Consider the following 25,380-nt stretch of genomic DNA (forward strand, 5'->3'; position numbering starts at 1 on the left):
CGTGCGTAAGTTGGAAAAAAGATATTTTCGGGTGTTTTACATGGAAAGAACTCTTGGGCACTATAAATAGGAAGAATTATGATGTTTTAAGGGTTCCACACATCATAAATGCGGAGGGGAGGCGGCCATCAACCAAGGTGAGAAAGGAACATGAGAAGAGGGAGACGGTGTGAAGAACTCAAGAACCACAAACTAGTTTTCTCTTTTTCTTTTCTTTTATTTGTTGGGATTTAGGGGATCCTACCCCCAAAACTTTGTTTTGATTTCTTCTTGAAGATTGAATTTGATTTTTAAGCATTCTTGATTATATTATTGTGTTTATTGCAATTTTGGAGATTGATCAACTTCTTATTGATTTTATGTGTTATAATTGATACCGAGAGGAGATTTTATGACATGATAGGGTAATATAATCCATGGATCTACAACTTACATAGAGATATGAGGTTGGATACTGTTGGAGAACGAGGCGATCAGATCAATCAGAATTGATACCCGGTGCAGCGGAAGTTTAAAAATTTTATATGGAACGATTCCATATTGGGTATCAAAACTTTACGATTAAATTGTGTGTGTAAAAATTAAATAACAGTTATAATTTTTTACCTCCAATCTCGAATCGAGATTTTGGACACCAACAGATTGCTCTGCTCTTGTTGTATATCCCTCGAACTGATGGACGAACTGTTCTTCAATCAGGTCCACGAACGGATAATTAATCCCTATGATAGATTGCACTAGAAAATCTATCAGAAGTTTCTACGAAGAGAATTAACGAATTTGATCCATTAAACCAGACTGTAATTCAAAATTCACAGACTGGATTTTTTCGAGCAGAGGGGAGGGGGCGGCGGCCACACTCAATAAAATTAGGGTTTTTCGAAAATTATTTTGTGACCTGTTGTATGTAATTTCTGTACTACAATAAATTATTTATAATGTAGGCCGCTAACAGCTTAGGGCCCATTAGTCATAAGTTCAAGCCCGACAAGCAAAGCCCGCATGTTCAGAAATTAATATAAAATTCATCATGACTCCGATTGATAAACCGATTTCACCAATGTGCACAGAAACCATTTCTGCACCTTTTAAAGTCAAGATAAATTTTTCTGAATCCAAATTCAGTGATTTCCAAAAATGCCCATCCCTATGTCATTTTAGGAAATCTTACTCCTCTACTCTTAAATAAGAAGTCCAACTTCTTTGTTCATTAAATTTAACTCTTTAAATTTAACTATCTCAACGGAGATTAAAAATCCATTACTCTGTGTGACCCTCAATGGTTCAGGGATACAGTTAGCCGTGGGCTCACAACTCCTTGTGACTCGAAACAACAATTTCCGACTTGCCCATCGAATCATGGTAAGAGCGCCTAGCAACATCGCCCCATGATTCCCTAGGTATCACTGATAGTGCCTACAAGAACCAATAGATTTTGGTTAGCGTACAGTACGGTCCCTTCATTCAAATATCCCGATCGAATCAACAACCATTGGTAAATCGAGAGTCGTTCGAGATTCGATAACTATGCAATGCATCTTGAAGATCAAATAGTGACATCGCATGTGCTACTAAGAAACCATTTCTTAAATCACATCATGTACTCTGGCCAGAGATTCGTCACACTAATATCTCCTCAGATCGCATAGGATATCCACACTCGCAAGTATGTGGTGAATCCTTGACAACAAAGCATCGACTCCTATATGTGTTGTAACTGTACCCAATCCCGACACCTGATGACCCCAATAGAGTCGGTAAACAAGTCAAAGCACAGTACTAGCATATAGAGTCTCAATGATGTTTCAAGTAGTAAGGACTAATGGTGTACAACCAAAACCGCGGACTTTATCCACTCGATAAGTGATAACCACTTGGAAAGTCCGGATAGGGTAGTTCGATCATTCATCGTATGAATATCCATTTGCATGCTTCGAACATCTCTATGTTTCCTACCAATGAAACGTGGTACTCTGCATCGCAAATGCTAGTCTCAAACTCGAGCGATCCTTATCCTTATTATCGGACGGCTCAATTGACCAGGAACAGTTTAGAATATACAGTGACTATAAGATGTGTTTCATGATAGACATCTCCATGTTCTACCACATCTTACATACACTATAGTATATTCAAGGTCTTTATCAAGACAACAATAGTATATCACAATATAATAATATGAAGAAAGATAAAGTCATTGCCATTAATAAAAGTGTAAATTATATTTAAACAAAATATTGTTTATACAAAGAGTCATCAAAGCCCTTAGCTACAAGTTGGCTCACCGGGCACCCACTCTTTCAATCTCCCACTTGCCCTAAAGCCAACTAGTCATACTACGTAGACCCATTGCTTCGCGATGTTTGTCAAATAATGGACCTGGCAAGGGCTTAGTAAGTGGATCAGCGATATTGTCTGCAGAGGCCACTCTTTCGACAGTGATGTCTCCTCTTTCCACGATCTCCCGGATGATGTGGTATTTCCTCAGTACGTGTTTGGATCTTTGATGAGACCTTGGTTCCTTTTCCTGAGCAACGGCACCCGTGTTGTCACAGTACACCGGGACTGGACCAACAACTTCAGGAATGACGCCCAACTCTTGGACGAAATTCCTCATCCAAACGGCCTCTTTAGCAGCAGCTGATGCTGCAATGTATTCTACCTCAGTGGTGGAATCCGCTGTGGTGTCCTGCTTGGAACTCTTCCAAGAGACAGCACCGCCATTGAGCATGAACACAAATCCAGAGGTTGACTTCGAGTCATCCACGTCACTTTGGAAGCTAGAGTCGGTATAGCCTTCCAATTTTAGTTCTCTTCCTCCATATACTATGAACATATTCTTAGTCCTTCGCAAGTACTTAAGAATGTCCTTCACGGCTTTCCAATGCATTTGACCGGGATTAGCTTGATATCTGCTCGTGACACTCAGAGCAAATGCTACATCCGGTTTGGTAGATATCATCCCATACATGATACTACCTATGGCTGACGCATATGGTACATGTGTCATTTTCTCTATCTCTTCATCAGTCTTGGGACACATAGATTTGGATAGAGAAACTCTATTACACATGGGTAGATGTCCTCTCTTAGACCCATCCATTGAAAACCATTTCAATATGGTGTCGATGTAGGTTGATTGAGTGAGTCCTATCATTCTCTTAGATCTATCTCTATAGATATGTATCCCTAGAATATAGGATACCTCACCCAAATTCTTCATCGAGAATCTACCTGATAACCATATCTTTGTTGACTGCAACATCCCTACGTCATTCCCAATGAGTAGGATGTCATCAACATAAAGTACTAAGAATGTCACAGCATCCTTAACTACTTTCTTGTACACGCATGGTTCCTCCGGGTTCTTGATGAAACCAAAATCCTTTATTGTTTCATCAAATTTCTGGTTCCAACTTCTTGATGCTTGTTTTAGACCATAAATTGATCTCTGAAGCTTGCATACTTTATGCTCGCTTTCCATGGATGTGTACCCCTCAGGCTGCTTCATATAGATTTCTTCCTTAATGTCTCCATTAAGAAAAGCAGTCTTCACATCTATTTGCCATATCTCATAGTCATACCAAGCAGCTATGTCAATAAGGATTCTTATGGACTTGAACATTGCAACTGGTGAAAAGGTTTCATCATAGTCAACTCCTTGTCTTTGAGTATAACCTTTCGCCACCAATCGCGCCTTGTAGGTCAATACCTTACCATCAGGCCCAAGCTTTCTCTTGTAGATCCATTTACACCCTATTGGAATAATTCCATCGGGAGGATCTACTAAAGACCAAACTTGGTTTGTATGCATCGAATCTATTTCCGACTACATAGCTTCAAGCCATAAATTTGAATCCGCATCAGAAATTGCTTCCTTGAAGTTTCTTGGATCACATTCAACATCGGGTTCATCTTGATCCCCTTCAAGAAGAAGACCATATCGAATAGGAGGTCTAAAAGTCCTCTCGGATCTTCTAGGTACAGGCGTGTCTATCAATGGTTCCTGAGGTGTAGGATCGTTATTTTGTATTTCGGGTTCTTCTCGAATTTCTTCGAGTTCCATCATCTCGCCTTTCTTATCCGATAAGAACTCCTTTTCCAAGAAGGTGGCATTCCTCGAAACAAACACCTTTGTTTCAGCAGGATGATAGAAATAATATCCGATTGAATTCTTCGGATACCCTACAAAATAACATAAGGTGGATTGACTATCCAACTTATCTCCCACTGTCTGCTTCACGTAAGCAGGACATCCCCAAATCCTCAAGTACGAATACTTAGGAGCTTTTCCATTCCATAACTCGTATGGTGTTTTGTCCACTGCTTTAGTGTGGACGTTTTTCAACAACAATACCGCCGTTTCAAGTGCATAGCCCCAAAACGAAGGTGGAAGCTCAGTGAAGCTCATCATGGATCGAACCATGTCCAACAAAGTTCGATTGCGATGCTCCGATACACCATTCAGCTGTGGTGTCATAGGAGGAGTTCACTGAGAGAGAATCCCATTCTCTTTTAGATAGTCCAAAAACTCGGTACTTAAGTATTCTCCACCTCGATCTGATCGAAGTGCTTTAATACTTTTACCTAGCTTGTTTTCTACTTCAGCCTTGAATTCTTTGAACTTTTCAAATGCTTCAGACTTATATTTCATTAAATATAAATACCCATACCTAGAATAATCATCAGTAAAGGTAATGAAGTAGGTGTGGCCATATTGAGTACCAATTCTAAATGGACCACAAACGTCTGTATGGATCAAATCCAACAGATTTTGACTACACTCAGGTTTCCCCTTAAAAGGAGATTTAGTCATTTTTCCTTTCAGGCAGGATTCACAAGTAGGTAGAGAGTTAATATCAGACATATCAAACATGCCCTCTCCCACTAGCTTGTTCATCCTCCTTGAGGAAATATGACCTAGCCTAGCATGCCAAAGGTTTGCCGGGTTTTGACTATCGATTTTCCTTTTGTTTGTTGTTGCCGGTTTATCAACATAATTTATTGGAACGTCTTTTAGTTTTAAGTTATATAGATCGTTTTCAAGTTGTCCATTTCCAATCAAACATTCATTCTTGTAAATATTGCAAATCTCATTCACAAAATTGCAAGAATAACCATCTCTATCAAGCATAGAAATAGAAATAATGTTTTTAATCAAATCTGGAACAAATAAAACATCTCTCAAAAGTAACTTAAAACCGTTCTGCAAATTTAAATAAACATCTCCCACAGCTTTAGCTTCAACTCTGGAACCATTTCCGAACCTCAGCTGGGTCTCACCCATTCTAAGCCTGCGACTTCTTGTCATCACCTGCAAATCATTGCAAATGTGAGATCCACATCCGGTATCCAATACCCAAGAAGTAGTATTAAGTGAAACATTTATTTCAATATAGAACATACCCTTTGCAGTTCGCAACTGCTCTAGATATTCCTTGCAGTTACGCTTCCAATGACTGGGCTTCTTGCAGTAATGACAAACATCCTTGGACTTTTTCATGTTTGAAGCCTTTGTCTTGTACTTCTTCTCGGGTTCGATTTTCTTGGGTGGGGCAGAACGTTTCTTACCCTTTGTACTTGGCCCCTTCTTAGCAGAAGAAGAGGAGCCCACCAAGAAAGCCGGTTTATCCTTCTTTAAAGTGGATTCATATGTCACAAGCATATTGACCATCTCTTCAAGGGAGGCCTCTATCTTGTTCATATTGAAATTCACCACAAATCCGTCAAACGAAGAAGGAAGAGATAGAAGTAGTAAGTCCACGTTGAGTTCATGCTCCAACACCAAATCAAGGGTTACCAACTTCTGTATGAGCCAAATCACTCGTACCCCATGATCACGGATCGAAGTCCCTTCACGCATGCGACACGTCATTAGCTCCTTTACAGTAGCGAACCTTTCAGCCCTCGATTGAGCCCCAAAAAGTTCCTTGAGTTGTACGTGAATGTCAGCAGCATTCACGGTGTCCTCAAATCGCCTCTGGAGTTCATCAGACATCGAGGCTTGCATATAGCATTTGGCCTTGATATCATGGTCCCACCATGTATCAAGTTTGGCTAACTCTTCCGGACTTATGTCAGCTGGTGCTTCCTTCGGAGGAGATTTTTCTAACACGTAGAGCATCTTCTCCGAAGTCAAGACAATCTTCAACTTACGGAACCATTCCGTATAGTTTGCGCCAGTCAATTTATTTTGTTCGAGGATCGAAAAAAGTGGATTACGCGAATTCATCTTTATGAAATACTGAAAAGAAACAGACAAATATCAGTGATTGTTTAATTAATTTACTAAGACATAAAATAGGCAAAATTTATTTTATGAATCTCACTCCCACTATTTTAACGATTTCACTACCCTCTAGTGAAAACGGGAAACCTTTTCCTTAGTGAGAACATGGAGTCCAATTGACAAACTATGGTCCCGAATAATATCAGCCAACCATAATTTTCAAAAGGTAGAGCCCAATTGCTTCCAAAGCAACCTCCATGTTTTTACCTCATGTCCAATAAGGGCCCAATAATATGACGCCGTTTATTGTGACATGTCAAGATGACCCATCAATATTAAGTTGTGATGGACGGTCGCCATGTGGATCCCCCAATAATATGAGCCGATCCCATGGGAGTTCCACCCAACTTACAACATGTGTCGATCCAATGTACAGCTTTCCGACGAACGGGCCCCCCCCCCAATAATATGAGCCGGACCGTATCCGCGGGTAGCATCTCATACATTGATCGTTGATGGAAGGTAGAAACATTTAAACAAATTTAAATTTCCTTTATATATCTTGATATCAATTTTAAATCATATTTAAAATGAGGGATTTTAATTTTGAAAATTTGTCTCATCATTTTTAAAAATTTGTATGCTTGCGGGATTCATACAATTTTGTCTAAAACATGCATACAACTATAATATCATATATTATATAGGATGATCGATTCCATTTCTAATCGACCCGTGGTTTCCAATCACGAGTCTAAGTCCAATCCTAGGTAATATGCAGGTATGCAATGCAATCCTATTACATTGAGCTTCCAATTTACATTTTTTCAGTCTTTATTGTCTACTGGGCCCACCTCCGTCTTCAAATCTTCATCTCCCACTAAGTCTAATGTATTTACAATAAATAACCATGACAAGTAGGGGATACATTTTAAGGGGTGGGAACGGGCCATAAACCAGGTCCACTTTTATTACATATGACAATTCATATTGGGCCATAAACCAGACCCATTAATAAATCCAACAACAATAAAAACAAATGTAAATTTCTAACATACACCTACAAAATTGGTTATGGCAATCGATCATCCTTGTCCAATAATATTTAATTCAAAATTAATTTATTTGATAACATGCAATGACAATTTAAATTAAAAGGATAAAATCATATTCCATATATAAAATCTTATTTTACATACAAAATCATATTTTTATCTTTTTATCAAATAAAATCATATTTTACATATAAAATCCAATTTTATACATAAAATCCAATTTTATACATAAAATCATATTTTACTCAATATTTCCATAAGATCATATCTTATCATCAATTGTACCAAAAATAATTAATTTCATAAAATCTGATTTAACGGATAAAATCTATAAATTTTCCAAAAATTCAAATTTATCCAAAAATCAATTTTAAAATTTTCAAACTCGAACAATTCGATTCGATGCCTCGTGGACCAATCAAAAACAATTTTCGATCGGACCAAAAATAGAATTTTAACATATTAAAATTTTAATTTAAAATTAAAAAATTAATTTTTCGCGGGCCGCCCGGGACATTCCCGGGCTGCCCGCGCCCCAAAAGGGGCTCAGGCCGGGCAGCGAACATCGCTGCCCCTCCCCCGGGCAGCGATCCAATCGCTGCCCGGGTTTTGCCCGAATTTTTTATTTTTATTTTTAAAATATTTATTTTGTTTCAAAAACCGAGGCTTAAAAATTTTTGTACAATCGATTAATTTAATCGCTTGATCTGAGCAACCTGGCTCTTATACCACTGTTGGAGAACGAGGCGATCAGATCAATCAGAATTGATACCCGGTGCAGCGGAAGTTTAAAAATTTTATATCGAACGATTCCATATTGGGTATCAAAACTTTACGATTAAATTGTGTGTGTAAAAATTAAATAACAGTTATAAATTTTTACCTCCAATCTCGAATCGAGATTTTGGACACCAACAGATTGCTCTGCTCTTGTTGTATATCCCTGGAACTGATGGACGAACTGTTCTTCAATCAGGTCCACGAACGGATAATTAATCCCTCTGATAGATTGCACTAGAAAATCTATCAAAAGTTTCTACGAAGAGAATTAACGAATTTGATCCGTTAAACCAGACTGTAATTCAAAATTCACAGACTGGATTTTTCCGAGCAGAGGGGAGGGGGGCGGCGGCCATACTCAATAAAATTAGGGTTTTTCGAAAATTATTTTGTGACCTGTTGTATGTAATTTCTGTACTGCAATAACTTATTTATAATGTAGGCCGCTAACAGCTTAGAGCCCATTAGTCATAAGTTCAAGCCCGACAAGCAAAGCCCGCATGTTCAGAAATTAATATAAAATTCATCATGACTCCGATTGATAAACCGATTTCACCAATGTGCACAGAAACCATTTCTGCACCTTTTAAAGTCAAGATAAATTTTTCTGAATCCAAATTCAGTGATTTCCAAAAATGCCCATCCCTATGTCATTTTAGGAAATCTTACTCCTCTACTCTTAAATAAGAAGTCCAACTTCTTTGTTCATTAAATTTAACTCTTTAAATTTAACTATCTCAACGGGGATTAAAAATCCATTACTCTGCGTGACCCTCAATGGTTCAGGGATACAGCTAGCCGTGGGCTCACAACTCCTTGTGACTCGAAACAACAATTTCCGACTTGCCCATCGAATCATGGTAAGAGCGCCTAGCAACATCGCCCCATGATTCCCTAGGTATCACTGATAGTGCCTACAAGAACCAATAGATTTTGGTTAGCGTACAGTACGGTCCCTTCATCCAAATATCCCGATCGAATCAACAATCATTGGTAAATCGAGAGTCGTTCGAGATTCGATAACTATGCAATGCATCTTGAAGATCAAATAGTGACATCTCATGTGCTACTAAGAAACCATTTCTTAAATCACATCATGTACTCTGGCCAGAGATTCGTCACACTAATATCTCCTCAGATCGCATAGGATATCCACACTCGCAAGTATGTGGTGAATCCTTGACAACAAAGCATCGACTCCTATATGTGTTGTAACTGTACCCAATCCCGACACCTGATGACCCCAATAGAGTCGGTAAACGAGTCAAAGCACAGTACTAGCATATAGAGTCTCAATGATGTTTCAAGTAGTAAGGACTAATGGTGTACAACCAAAACCGCGAACTTTATCCACTCGATAAGTGATAACCACTTGGAAAGTCCGGATAGGGTAGTTCGATCATTCATCGTATGAATATCCATTTGCATGCTTCGAAGATCTCTATGTTCCCTACCAATGAAACGTGGTACTCTGCATCGCAAATGCTAGTCTCAAACTCGAGCGATCCTTATCCTTATTATCGAACGGCTCAATTGACCAGGAACAGTTTAGAATATACAGTGACTATAAGATGTGTTTCATGATAGACATCTCCATGTTCTACCACATCTTACATACACTATAGTATATTCAAGGTCTTTATCAAGACAACAATAGTATATCACAATATAACAATATGAAGAAAGATAAAGTCATTGCCATTAATAAAAGTGTAAATTATATTTAAACAAAAGATAGTTTATACAAAGAGTCATCAAAGCCCTTAGCCACAAGTTGGCTCACCGGGCACCCACTCTTTCAGATACATGTTGATAGTCATAGTCCACCAGGTCGAAAGCTAGAGGATTCCACAAATTGTTAATGCAATTGCAATTGTTAAATAAAACAAGGAGACTTGGTTATTACAATTTGTTAATTAGATTAATAAATCTCGAGAGAGTATATTGATAGATTAGGGAATTCTGTCAAAAGCATGACTTGAGAAATAAAATTCAATCATTAGAGAAGAAAAGGGGTAGGTGAACCAAGATCCTAACAGTTGTTTATTTATTTTCTGAACTTATTTTTTTATTCTCTTTTGTTTTATTCTTTTATTTCAGTTTTTTTATTTATTCTCCATCTCTCGTTTTAATTAATTAAAGAATCATACTTGAGGTAATCTTGTAATAAATCAATCTCCGTGGGACGATACTCGTACTTTGTACACTATATTATTACTTGACTTGTGCACTTGCGATTTATTCGAGCTTAATTGATAGATATATTTACGTTGATTTTTCGTGGTAGTATTTACTCGATCAAGTTTTTGGCGCCGTTGCCAGGGATTGAATAGACAATTTCTAATTCTTGTTATCTTTAGTTAATTTTTTATTTTATTTTATTTTTATATTATATTTTATTCCTGCGTGATCTACCGTTTTTTTATATTATTTTTGCAGGAATTCATTTGGTTTAATACTTTGAGATGTTCCATCGACAAGTATTCACGAGTTTTACCCAGCAACATGGAGAGCCATTCTACGCAGCATGGGAGAGATTCAATTATTTGGCGAATACTTTCCGGTATCATGACTTTTCTAATTATTCTCTTCTTAAAGTTTTTCTTAATGGTTTGGATGCAGTGACAAGGAGATGGGTAATTAATGGAGCTTTGCAAACTGGTTGTTCACTATTTTGCCGCGATGAGGACAGTTCAATACACATATTAGATGATATGGCAGAATTTGACTACCAAGGATATTGGGATCTTACACCACAGATTTGGAGCAACCAATACCCGCAAGATACTCATTACCCAGAGTTTTCAGACCAATCATTTGAGTTTCAAGAGGAGGAGGTAAGTTGTTCTCAATTGATCTTGCAGTCACTAGAGGATATGGTGAGCAAGTACGTGGCACTGACTGAGACAGCTATAGAAGATCAAATCAGTTCTCGGTGCCACCTTGTCGAGCAGATAGAGAATGTGAATAGATCAATTTTCCATGACCACCGAGAACATGAAGTGAAGAAAGATACTCAAACAGTGATTCCCCAAATTTGGTTCGATGATGATGACTTAGAGAACCATGATTTGGAGTGCGAATCAATTCATTCTAAAGATCTAGAGGTGTTTGAGTCTTCTCTTCCCATTGAACCTCAGCCGGAAGAAGTTCTGAATGAGAAAGTTTATTTAGATACACCGCCAACACAAATTTCACAAGAATTTGTTCTCCGAGAACCTACAGAGATGTTCTCCTCCCATGTTTATCAGCTGCTATGGAGTGTTTTTGAGGTGACGAGCATAAACTGCTTACATTTGGCCAAGCTTGAGGGCACATGGAACAAACACCCATTGGTGGTGTCATATGACACTTACTTTGGGCATCAACCGCTCTTTGATGAGTGCTTCTGAGGGTCGAGCCGAAGACTGAAAATCAAGCGCTACTTGGGAGGCAACCCAAGATTTTTACATCATTTTTTTTAGTGTTAGTTTTATCTAGTTGTTGCTTTATATTGAGTTGATCATGTTTAATCTCTCAAAATTTTTGATTTGCAAGGTGAATATTTTGGAATATTGATGGCCTAAGAAATGTGGTGCAGCAGCGGCAGATGGATATACACAATGATGATTGACCAGGAGAGTGTTATTTTTGTTTTCATTGTGTGTTTGTTGCATTCTGTTCATTATTCTGAAGCATTGAGGGCAATGCTTTGGATAAGTACGGGGGTAAACTAGTATATTGCATTGTTTGTTATGTTTGTTTGCATTTAGTTTGTTTTTGTTGTTTTTTGCATTGTTATGAGTATGATGGGTCATGATACACAATGATGATGAAGTTTATTTGAAAAAAAAATGTTTTTTCGAAAAATTTTGCTCTTGAATGGACATGAGAAACTGTAGGTTGAACCGTGAATATTTTAAGCACTAATGTTAGACCAGTGAATTGTAGCAAAAGATTTGATGAAGTTTCTGTCTGTTTGACCATTGCACGATAATAGGTGGTTTGTGGATCTTGATTGTGCTCTATGAATTTTGATGAGGCTCTAGTTTACACTTATGATCTTGGGCGCACCTAGAAAAAAAGTATATACAATTCCATTCGGGCCTTGAAAGGATTAAAATCCTAAAAAAAAAAATTAATTTAAGGCCAAGTATGCGGATTAAATGGGATTGATGCTCCGTCCGGGCTATAGACGAGGGGATTAGAAAGAAAAAATAGAATGATTTTTCGTATCCTAGCCAGTTATAGCTAAGTCAGCGGGTAATTATTGGGGCTACATCAATACCGGGTGCAAAATCCGGAGGTGTGTAATTCATTATCTAAAGGGAGGTGGGTTTAGTCTAGAAATCGTTGGAAGGAATGGGCATGTGAAGAGTGAAACTTGCACTAATTTGTCATAGGTTGCTAAACAGTTTTGAAACGAATTCGGTCTAAGTTGTATGAAACTGGAATGACATTTCACACACACACGTTCACGTTAAACCGAAGGTGTATTATGAAAAGTTGAGAGAATGTCGGTGATTTTGTTTTGTGATTGAACTTCTCGGATGCTGTGCACATTATTGAATCATCCTTACTTATGTTTTTGTTTGCATTTTATTTTTGCATGTCTTGCTCGAGGGCGAACAAGAGTTAAGTTTGGGGGTGTTGATAAGTGCATTTTGTGTGCATTATTTTATGTCTATTTGGCATGCATTCATATGGTTTCTTGTGTGTTTTTTTATGTTTTATTTGTAATTAATCTCATGCATGAGCATTTCACTCTTCGGATTTATTTTGTAGGAAAATGGGTTTTTGAAGAATGAATTACGGAGCAGCCTTGGTAAAAAAATTCAAATTTAATTTTAAGTAGCTCCAAATCCAATCTCCACCGTCCAGATTGTAGTTTAAGATGTTTTAAAGCTACTGTCAAAATTTCAGCTCAATCCAACGGCTTGAACTCAAGATATGAATTTTACAAAATTGTTGCGCGCTGGAAAAGACAGTGGGCGCGCGGGCTGCCATTTATTACCGCGCGGGCGCACCTGCTTTTGAAATTTTTCCCAGAAACAGAAGCCCCAGCGCCCGAGCTGCAATTTTCTACCGCTCGGGCGCCCGTGCGTAAGTTGGAAAAAAGATATTTCAGGGTGTTTTACATGGAAAGAACTCTTGGGCACTATAAATAGGAAGAATTATGATGTTTTAAGGGTTCCACACATCATAAATGCGGAGGGGAGGCGGCCATCAACCAAGGTGAGAAAGGAACATGAGAAGAGGGAGACGGCGTGAAGAACTCAAGAACCACAAACTAGTTTTCTCTTTTTCTTTTCTTTTATTTGTTGGGATTTAGGGGATCCTACCCCCAAAACTTTGTTTTGATTTCTTCTTGAAGATTGAATTTGATTTTTAAGCATTCTTGATTATATTATTGTGTTTATTGCAATTTTGGAGATTGATCAACTTCTTATTGATTTTATGTGTTATAATTCATATCGAGAGGAGATTTTATGACATGATAGGGTAATATAATCCATGGATCTACAACTTACATAGAGATATGAGGTTGGATAAATGTTGATAGTCATAGTCCACCAGGTCGAAAGCTAGAGGATTCCACAAATCGTTAATGCAATTGCAATTGTTAAATAACACAAAGAGACTTGGTTATTACAATTTGTTAATTAGATTAACAAAGCTCGAGAGAGTATATTGATAGATTAGGGAATTCCGTCAAAAGCATGACTTGAGAAATAAAATTCAATCATTAAAGAAGAAAAGGGGTAGGTGAACCAAGATCCTAACAGTTGTTTATTTATTTTCTGAACTTATTTTTTTATTCTCTTTTGTTTTATTCTTTTATTTCAGTTTTTTTATTTATTATCCATCTCTCGTTTTAATTAATTAAAGAATCATACTTGAGGTAATCTTGTCATAAATCAATCTCTGTGGGACGATACTCGTACTTTGTACACTATATTATTACTTGACTCGTGCACTTGCGATTTATTCGAGCTTAATTGATAGATATATTTACGTTGATTTTTCGTGGTAGTATTTGCTCGATCATTTGACGATAAATCGTCTATGTCTCCCCTTCTTGGTTAATTCGATTAACCAAGTATCCACTAGCACTTCGAACATCTTGGCCTTGATGGCTCCAAGGATAGCCTTACAACTTGACACGATCATCGTGCCGATACAACTCAACACTTGTTCTTAAGGGCTCCAAGGATAGCCACAACACTTGTAAAATACAATTGACTTCACACACAAGTGTTTACAATAACCGAACAACCAACTCACAAACAAACTTATACAAACAACCCTCGATTTTGAATATATATCGCACAACTATCACTTGAATACTTTGAAGGAGAAGATGTTGCTTGAAATGAGAGTTGAAAGTGAATTGGTGAGTTGAGAAGGCTTCGAATGGCATGTATTTATAGGGGCCAATCCGAACGGGTTCGGGTCCTCCGAACGGGTCTTCGGGTCGTCCAAACGGCTGCATTAAATTCATTCCGATGATTTTTCTTCCGACAAAATCTTCATGGCCGTAAAGGAGTTCGGGTCCTCCGAACCTGTCTTCGGGTCGTCCGAAGTATGCATTTCGTGGCCTCCGAGAGTGCCTCCGAGCATTATTAAATTCCATGAAAATATTCGGGTCGTCCGAACTTACTTCGGATCGTCCAAAGTAGTCTTCAAAGCCTCCGAGTCTGTCCTCCGATCTTTATTAAATTTTGGAAAATCTTTGTGTCATCCGAAGTGGGCTTCAGGTCGTCCGAACCTGGGCAGATTCGAACCCTTAAAATTTTTATCTCCAATTTTTTATTATCGGTACTTGCTTCCAATATTGTCCATACTCTAAAATAATATTATCTGCAAATTTCTCACTTTAAACGGTTAGTAACAATTAACCGATTTTTGTAATCATCAAAACATAATATTATGAGACTTGTTAATGCATTAAAAATATTAATCTCATACCACGAGATTTGTATGTGTTTAAGGCGTAACAATATCTTCCCCAATTGAGTTGTAACAACTCTTTGCGGCAGAGAATGAAGAAGGCAGACATTTTCTACAGTACATAAGGGCTTATAATCATGTTTTCTCCTTCACATCGATGGGAGTCAACATAGATCATAACCTAGCAACTGGAGTGAATGGGATCTACACATTTTGTGCTCATGGATCAATATATCATTCTATTGGAAGTCTTTTGCCAAATAAAATTGTAGGCCAAGGTATATGCAAATGTGTATTGTTGACACAGAACATGAAATTGGAAACAGACTACAAGAGAATAGTGAGCTTCAGCGAGATTTGTTGAACAAGTTATAGATTATTCTCGATCGACATTATCGATTTGTAAGTGTCTTTCGACAAATAGGTCGTCGACAAGATATACCTACTTGCAGGCTTATAATTAAGCAACAAAAACCTAATGAACACCAATATAGTCTACCAACAATATCCCAAGTCGCAGCTGTAATTGTTGACAATGAAGCCACGATCAACTTGAGCGGTAGAGACATTGTTGTACAAGGAGTCAACAGAGATCTCGTAAATATTCAAGATATTGTTGGCTACTATGATCCTTTGCAATATCCTCTCCTTCTACCTAATGGCACATATGGTTGGGATATAAATACCAAAAACATTGACGGTACTCGATTATCGTGCTTAAACTACTATTCATACATGCTACAGGTTAACATTTTTTTAATAAAAAATTACTCTATGTTCTTTGTGATTAATAATAAAAAAAAATATACATTCAATTTTATGACTAAAATCATGTATATATCAAATTTGCATTAGATACGCAAAAATTCTCCATCATTGGTTCTTCGAGGAGGACGTTTGTTACAACAATATGTAGTCGAAAATTATGTAAAGATCGAAATACAAAGACTCAGATGGATACATTCAAATCAAAGGAATATCCGTTCTGAACTTTATCAAGTACTACAAGATTGTTTAGATGGTGGAGAGAATAATGCAGGTAATTAAATGACTTAATATATATGATATTATTTTGTAATATACTATGCCTTCCATAATTCAAATATCTAACATATCCTCGAAACAGGAAATTTTGGTAGAATAATACTCCCATCATCTTTCAGTGGAAGTCCACATGATATGTTTCAACGTTACCAAGATGCAATGGCTCTGGTACAACGTATGGAAAATAATATCCGATGCTTATTATGACATGCAACCGAAATTGGAATGAGATTAAAGGTCAACTGTATCCAAGACAATCTCCTCAAGATCGTCCAGATTTAATCACAAGGGTATTTAAATCAAAATTTTAAGAATTTAAGAAAGATGTTGTGGACAAAGGAGTCTTAGGTAAGGTTTGCTCTTGCTCATATGTCATCGAGTATCAGAAGAGAAGGCTACCTCATGCTCATTTGTTACTCATATTTGAAAATACCAAAAAATTGCGTACCCAGATGAGTTCGACTCAATAGTACTTGCTAAAATCACTTCGCAAACAGAGGAGCCAAATCTATATGCAGCAGTTCTCCACCATATGATACATGGACAATGTGGTTTACTCAATATCCATGTATGATTGATGGTAAATGTAAAAATCACTTTCCAAAACCATTTGTATCATATAATTCTCGAGGACATGATTCGTATCCTTTGTATCGAAGACATCAAGGTAAACCAGTCATACTATATGAAAATGATCAACGCATGGTGGAAAATGGTATACAACCCATGACTTCAATTGAAATATGATTGTCATATTAATGTTGAAGTTTGTGGAGGTATCAAGTGTGTGAAATATATATATAAGTACATTCATAAAGTGCCTAACTGAGTCGCGATGGAGTTGCGTAATGCACAGAATATTGATGAATACAACAATATGTGGACAATAGATGGATTTGCGCACCCGAGAACTATGGAGAATTTTTTCTTTTGAATTTAGCAAGATGTACCCTTCGGTGATTAGGTTGCAGATACATCTACCGAACCAAAATTTGATCATGTATGACCCAAGTAATTGCATAACCGATATACTTGCGGATGACAGAAACACCAAGATCATATTACAGAATTTTTCAAGATGAATAATGATCCAACAATAAATGAAAAATACTTATACAGGGAATTCCCTCAGTATTATACTTGGATACAATCTGGGAAAAAATGGATTTCTCGAAGAAGTCGAAACAAGGTGGTCTAAAGAGTATATGTTGTGTCTCCATCTGAAGGTGATAGGTTTTATCTTCGCATACTCCTAAATCATGTGAGAGGCCCAATATCTTTTGAAGAACTAAAAACTGTAATTGGGAATATCTATAGAACATTCAAAGAGGCAGCAAAAATGGGGGGACTTCTCCAGCATAACGATTATCTTCATCAATGTCTGCAAGAAGCATGTTCTACTGGAATGCAATTTTCATTATGGAGATTATTTGTCTCAATATTGGTGTTCTATCAACCAACCGAAGTTAGAGAACTTTGGAATGAGTTTCACCCATATATGTCTGAATATTATGGAAATCAAGTACATCAAGAACCATATTTATCACGAATAAGTTGCTAATTGAGATAAAAAGGTTGTTTCACCATTACAAGCATAAACTCGATGATTTTGATTTGCCTTCGATCGATATTGAGTTTCTAAATGACTACACACTCCCAAGACTAATTGAATATGAGCTTTCTATTCAAATTCTCGATGATCAAGATTTAAGATCTATTGAACAAATGAATGTTCAACAAAGGTTAACATTCGATACTATTGTTGAGAGTATTATGTGCAACCAACCAAACCTTTACTTCATTGATGGTCCAAGGGGGACTGGTAAAACTTTTTTTTATCGTGCAATTGTGGCTCAATTAAGAAAGAAAGGAAAAATTATAATAGCCATTGCAACTTTTGGAATAGCTGCAACGTTGTTGCCAGGAGGAAGGACTGCTCATTCACGTTTTCAAATTCCACTTAGACCAACGGAAACAACACCTTGCAACATTAAAAAGCAAACAAAACTTGCAGAGCTAATAAGACGTGCAACAGCTGTAATAGGGGATGAGGCTCCAATAGCAAATCGTTGTGTTTTCGAATATGTTAGAAAAACATTTAAAGACATAATGGAAAATCAATTGTCATTTGGAGGAAAAATTATGGTATTCGGTGGAGATTCAGGTAAATACTACCAGTTGTTAAACGCGGTACGATGAGAGACCAAATTACTGCAAGCATTTCATGATCAACATTCTAAAATCATGTCAAGATATTACAACTCGAGAAAAATATGAGATCTGAACAAGATAATGAGTTCTCACAATTTCTATTGTGCATTGGTGATGGCTTGCAACATACCATGCATGGTGATTACATAGAATTGCCTGATTCTATGATTATACCATGGGAATGAGAACAATAAATTCATCAACTCATTGACGTTTTTTTCCCCGATATGCTACATCATGTCAACGATGCAAACTACATGGTCGGCATGGCAATTATTACACCGAAAAATATTGATGTCGACAAAATTAATGAAATTTTAATTTCATAATTTCCCGATGAAGAAATAGTTTACACATCTTGGGATAACGTCAAACATGATAACAGTAACCTTTTTCAGGAAGAGTTTTAAAACTCTCTTATCCCAAGTGGTTTGCCACCACACAGAATCTCTTTGAAGGTAGGTTGCCCTATCATGCTTTTGAAAAATGTTGCGCCTGAACTTGGACTATGTAATGGGACAAGGTTAATATGTCGCACTCTTGAAATAAATTTCATCGATGCAGAGATTATAACAGGACCGTATAAGGGAACAAGATATTTTTTTCATCGAATGCGTCTTAAAAGTGAAAAAACTTCCGGATTACCGTTTGAACTTACACGTAAACAGTTTTCGATAAGATTGAGTTTTTCTCTTACCATAAACAAATCACAAGGACAAACAATACCAAATATCGGCATCTTTCTGCGCAATCATGTGTTAGCCATGGTCAATTATATGTGGCTCTTTCAAGAGGAGTGTCGCAACATTCTATAAAGGTTTTGGTAGTAGATGGTAATTTAGAGTATTGGAACTGTGTATACACACGAAACGTGGTGTACAAAGACGTGTTGGTAGCTAATAATGTATGATTAAATTCAACTTTCAACATCAACTATCACAATAAAATTCACAAAAACTTTTTATTATGAATAGCTACAATGCTTATGAATTTTTTTGCTATGCAGGTAACCAATTAAATATTTTCAATCACTTAGCTCCTAAAGAAGGCATTGAAGACATCAGAGGATATCAAATGCAAGATAAATGCTCCGTTAAAAAGAGTATGGCTTAATTGCATTAATGCATTGTAGTATATAAAACTCTATATCATAAGCTAATCTCACTTTTACAAACATGTAGCCTACAAGAAGATTACGAATAATTAGTCCAGGATGAAAAATTACTGTTGGTATAAATACACACGACTTTGAAAGATGGATTTTAAAAGTTGTAAGGAAACAAAAGAAACATGTGTAAGTGAACCCACTTTGCTAATTTATTCATTTTGAATATAAATAATGACATCTAAAATTGTATATTTTTTTACAGTGCAAAGAGAATTGCTTGGATAGAAGGATGAGATTTAACAGAGGTATGATATCTTAAATTATCGATATCTTTAATATGCATCCTTCACATTTTAAAGAATATATTGATTGTCTTATTATTATTCAATTATGCAGAGAGGAATATTGGCAAGACGAAATATGGAAGAAAAAACTTTATTCAGACACTCATAACAAAACCACAAACTAAACTTATATTCTTACAACAGTACTTACTCACATGATTTACTTCGTATTGTTTCTTATGACCACATAAAAAAAATAAGAAGCGCGAATGATACTGGCATTCAATTGGTATTTAATCCATATTATACATCATTTACAATATTATACTACAAAAAAACGGCAAACGAAAACGGATATTATCCGTTGTCATAGAGGTCAAAAACCATTGTAATTGACAGTGTTGTAAAAAGTTTGATCTACGACAATGGTTTTCAAACCGTTGTTTCCTTCAACGACAACGGATTTGCCTTCAAAAACTACGATTTTTATCCGTTGTCAATTCTTTCAAAGACAACGGATTTTTATCCGTTGTCGTTTTCTTCAACTACAACAGTTTTTATCCGTTGTCGTTGTCATCAAAGACAACAGTTTTTATCCGTTGTTTTTAGCAAACCCTAAAATTACAACATTTTTAAATAGAAAAGACAACGGATAAAATCCGTTGTCGTTTTTCAGATAAAAAAACAAAAAATAATAATACAAATTTTCAATTTTAGAAATAATTCAAATTTAAAATTTCAAAAATAAAATTTAATATACAATTTCAATATTACAAGTTTACAACTCACTCAAAATTCTAATTTTAATTCAATGCACACTAAAAATAGAAAATAGAGCTATATTGAACTAATTTTTATAAATAAACAGGGAACTTTCTTTTTATAGTTGATTAACATCCACGTGTGAATCTAAAACAAAAAAAAAAGTTTATTATTTCTCTCTTCTATATATCCATAGGAGAAACATAGCAAAACAAACAAAGAATAACAGTAAATACGGAGCAAACAAAGATGTCGCAAAGACAAGGGCAACCAATACTTTGAGCGAGCAAGCATTAATGGAAGCCAAGAGAAGAAAGGTTTATTAAATATCGGTAAAATCAAGGCATGAGGTGAATGTGGCATGGGATACTCCACATATAAATAAGTGCAGTAGAATTATGTTGGAACTCATCATTTTACAATTATAATATACAATACTATATCGCCCTATCAACACTTTGAAATATGCCTTTGGCACCCTCACACCATTTAATCGTATAAATTTGAGCAAAAATCCAAAAATGAAAAAGAATCATGAAGACTTGAATTGAAACACAATGTGAAGATAAAATGGCCAAGCGATACAACACCGAAGGCTGTCTAAGTTAGAGCCACAACATAAGGTAACTCATTGAACACATCCAGATATTTTACATCAAAAATTACAGGGGTACCCAGACATCTAGGTAACAGAAGCAAATAAATAGGATAATGATGATATATTAAATAAAGAATTAGGAACTATCTAGATCAAGGTGAAATCAACAGAGAGTAAGGAATGACTCACGAGAAGCTGGAAATACTCAGTCTCTCTCAAAAGCTCAGAATATTGAGCATCTTTCAAAATGGGAACTTCCCCGTCCCTCAACCAATTCAAAATATGCCGAAAATGTTCCCCATCTCTATCAACAAAAACGTAACCCTGTGACAACATCAGTAGATACCATAAATTACATAAATTTGCAGAAAACACATCAGGGTCAAAGTTCATATAATGTTGGACATTCACAAATGGAGAGAACGGTAAAACAGCAAATACAATTTTGAATAAAAAATGGCTTCATGTCCAGCGTCTTTTATTTATCTTTCTGTTTAAGCAATGCTTCTCAATTGGCAGGTTTGAGTATAACATTAAGAAACAAAATAACGCTTGGGAATGCATCTCTTGCCGTTGGTATACCGTATCATTTTTCTGACAGATAGTGTGGCGACCACTGAACATTGCCGCATGCATTGAATCAGGCTCATGCTGAGTCAAGGTATCGATTGTTGTGCAAAACTTTTTGCCTCCTAAATAACAGAAACACAAGGTTCATCGTATTATGCAGGATGAATACTTTCCAAAAACCATGTTCAGAAAAGATTCAAAAAACAAAAATCCATTGATCTCCCTCAAATTCAAGACCCACTAAAATATATCATCACACTATCACAAAACTAGTTCAGAACAACTATCTCTATACACGAAACTGGCAATGTATTCGAGCATTCAAAACTAAAACGAGGCAACATAATAATTACAATTTGGCTACAAAATAGTGCACCTGACAACAATATAGTTTCCACAGGTGATCAATAGGCACTGGAATTTCATCAAATTACGTTTATAATATAACGCAGACCACTATATTAGAGCATCACAAAGAATGGAACATGTACTCTCTCTCTCTCTGTGTGTGTGTGTGTGTGTGTGTTTACAGAATAAAAATAGCACTAGAAATCAATATATCAGTTGATTACAAGAATGAGGGAAAGAAATGTCTACCATTTTCTAGAGCCAAAAGGCAGCAGTTCTAAAATATTCTATGGCATGATTCAGTCACGCAGGAACCAGTTATGTGGAAAATAAGAATAGGGAGGTAAACAAATAATCACATGGCATAATTTCCTCATAACAACTCCAAGGTAAACCAACATTATACACAGAGAGAAAGGTGATGACACTCTATACAGCTATTGTTAAATCAATTAATTCCTTTTAATATGTTCTAAACTTAGAACAACACCAAGATCTAAATCATGCCGAAGATTGTTAGAATAAACGATAACAACTCATTACCTGAATTCATCGTGATAGCGATTGATTATGATGTAGGAGAGGTTGTTGGTCTTCCTCAATCAAACCACCGAACGGCTCTAATGGTTCTCTCTCAAAGATGGGATTTTTTAAGAGAGTTAGGGTGCCAATACGGTTTGATATCTTGGGGACCATAACCACAAAAGCCCTTTATATACTATTCCAATAGGGTTCCCATTAAAACCCAACGGGCCTAGTATGAGTCTCTACCTATTAATTCCATACCGTTAAGAATACCAAAAAAACCTTTTTCTTAATTAGATCACATAATGTTAGGTATCCCAAAATCCTTAAACCATTAATTTAGCCTAGTGATTTAATCACACAAACAAAACCCACATAAGTATTAGACTCGAATTTGTATAAGTCTAACAGCTATAAGATAAAAACAGCAACGCTCTGTAGAATTCATTGGCTTCGTTGTTGTTCGTGACAAAACATAATTGGAATATCCCCGATGGATATTTAATAAGTTTTATAGAACGCTCTGTAGAATTCATGCATTGTTTGATTTGGTCTTATTTTCAGATTTTAAACTTATTTTCAGAATGTTTAGTCTTCACATTTTCCTGAAATAATATATAGTATGAAATTTTGGAATCCCATGTGAATAAGTTAGCCCCGCTGTGTATGATCCATTGTTGAAGTAGAGGACTCCTGAAACTAGAATTCAAGAAACAGGGAGCATGGTATGAAACTTACACCATGACACTGGAAACAACTGGTGTTGAAGCAGAGGACTCCTGAAATAAATCCAATATAAGTAATATGTAAAAGTAAGTTTATATCAAATGCGATAATTTTAGCTACCGTTGTATGGTACAACTGGACAAAGGCTTAAATTGTAAAAATTGACGTAAGCCTTCTTATCATACTTTTCTCTCTCGCTTCAAGATGCTGAAGTAAACAATGACCAGGAATTTATTTATTTTTCTTAAGAAAATGAATGAAATGCTAAAAAATGTCAATTTCACAGGCTGAGGCACTACATTGGTTGAAAGAAGACCAAAATAAAGAGTGGTAGAATTAATTAACTAAATAACTAATTAGTAGGCTTTTTAATTATCGTTTACATTGGACTTTATGAGATTAAATTTTATTAATATATTAAGATCATAACATGATATCTCTTTCAACACCTCACTTTAATAAGGCTTGTGCCTGACCTCGCACCTCACATTTCAACATGTATTAAGATCATAAACCTTAGCATGTCTCTAATAACTATGAGTTTAGTGGAGGGAATAATATAATCATAAATAGCCAGTGGTCATTAATAAAAGTTATGACTCAATCCATTTTAAAATAGCTCTTTTCTAATTTTAAATGCCTCATCACTTATGAAAGAAGAGTTTTGGGCCAACCAATCACAAAAAGAATATCCAATTCTGACAAAAGTCACAAAACCTTGCCCGCTGTTTTGTCCCAGATCCCATCATCCCTGTATAAATAAAAACAAAACAAAACAAATAAGAAAAAGAAAAAGAAAAAGAAAGCAAAAAGTTAAATTGTGACGCAAATTCAAAAAGACTAATGGGTGCATTTACCAACAAGATATACACATCGTCCATTTAAATATGGTTGAATTCATTCACATTTGTTCTGTAAAATGCATTAAATAGAGTTAAAAGCAGACTTCAATTGGTCAAATACTTAAGAGCATGCCCAATTGTTTGTTTTTCTATTTTGTCCCAGGAGAAAGACAGCTTCTTGTTGGAATATTATTGGACTAATAGATTGGATTATGGGCTTTTCCATTATGTGTATGGAAATTGGGCTTTTAAGTTAATGAGTTTGTTAAGTGGATGGTTAAGTGAGAATAATTATTGTGTCCCACATTGTAAAATTATGTTGGAATGAGAGAGCTTATATTGTGTTACACTTTGAGAATGTGTAAGAATATCAAGTGAAGAGGCTCTTTCTCGCGCGCGCCCCCGTGCACGCCTGCGCAGGGGGGGTGCAAATCTTGGGTTCGATTTGGATTGAAAATGGCTTGACTTGTGTGCGCGACCTGGGTGCGTCGAATGTCGGATTGATCAAGCCAGAGTTGGCTACGTTTTGCAATTATTTGCAAGTGACAATGACCCTCCAACTGCTGCGATTCTATATCTGCATGGTGTGACCCTTCGTTCGTCCGCATTTACCCAGAACAGAAGAAAAATCCCTACAAGAATTTCTCTGCTGCGATTCTATATCTGCATGGTGTGACCCTTCGTTCGTCCGCATTTACCCAGAACAGAAGAAAAATCCCTACAAGAATTTCTCTGCACGCATGCACTTCCATACTCGCTGCGTACTGTTTCTGCAAGCTTCGTTCTTGCCTCTGCTGTACTTCAGCTTCGAGCTTCTAAGTGATAACGTTCGGGTGCATCTTCAGTTCGCCGGTGTAGTGCCGCAATGCTAGGCGACTACAGGTCCTTCCGTTGTATCCTGAGAAACATACGTCCGTGTTCATACTCCGAGCACATCCGGGAGTAGACGAATATGTTTTAAGGAAATTGTACGTTGTACAGGCCTCGGTTTCCTTTCGAGCTTCGTGTACTGTCTCGGCTCTTGCTTGCGGTTCATCTGTTTTCTCGGCTCCGACCGATTATTATTGTTCATTTCATTTTATTACGCTCTCGGATCTTGTAATTTTGAAGAGGCTTCGGTTCGCAACAGAGATTATTTTGCACAACAATTTTAAAACATATTATTATCTTCGTGATTCGGCTCCGTGGATCAAGTTCAATATGGATACTTCTTTGACTCCTTCGAATATCTCGAAGATCACTCCTGCTGTTGCTATTGCTCCTGCTCCTGCTGCTACTGTCACTCTCAGCCATGCTGACAGGCCGGAGAAATTCGAGGGCTTGAATTTCAAAAGGTGGCAACAAAAGATGTTGTTTTACTTGACCACC

The 25,380-nt window shown here is 36.5% G+C and overlaps 1 protein-coding gene across 1 annotated transcript; it reads right to left on the reverse strand.

Moving 5' to 3' along the window:
• Positions 1–15,560: 15,560 nt before the first annotated feature.
• Positions 15,561–22,592, reverse strand: LOC140867836 (FH protein interacting protein FIP2-like). The gene is made up of 4 exons (XM_073272888.1): positions 22,463–22,592; positions 21,584–21,693; positions 21,191–21,325; positions 15,561–15,649 (listed from the first exon to the last, which is right to left on the reverse strand). Exons 1-4 carry the CDS (start codon positions 22,470–22,472, stop codon positions 15,578–15,580), a joined length of 327 nt encoding a protein of 108 aa, XP_073128989.1. The 5' UTR covers positions 22,473–22,592; the 3' UTR covers positions 15,561–15,577.
• Between the last annotated feature and the right edge of the window lie 2,788 nt (positions 22,593–25,380).

This window comes from Henckelia pumila, chromosome 4, assembly GCF_033568475.1.
Source record: "Henckelia pumila isolate YLH828 chromosome 4, ASM3356847v2, whole genome shotgun sequence".
NCBI lineage: Eukaryota > Viridiplantae > Streptophyta > Magnoliopsida > Lamiales > Gesneriaceae > Henckelia > Henckelia pumila.

Coding starts and splice junctions, on each gene's coding strand:
- LOC140867836 (XM_073272888.1), bottom strand. Junction 21,326..21,583: donor TCTGTCAGAAAAATGATACG/GTATACCAACGG, acceptor ATGTTGTCACAG/GGTTACGTTTTTGTTGATAG. Junction 15,650..21,190: donor CTGAGTATTTCCAGCTTCTC/GTGAGTCATTCC, acceptor ATGTGCCATTAG/GTAGAAGGAGAGGATATTGC.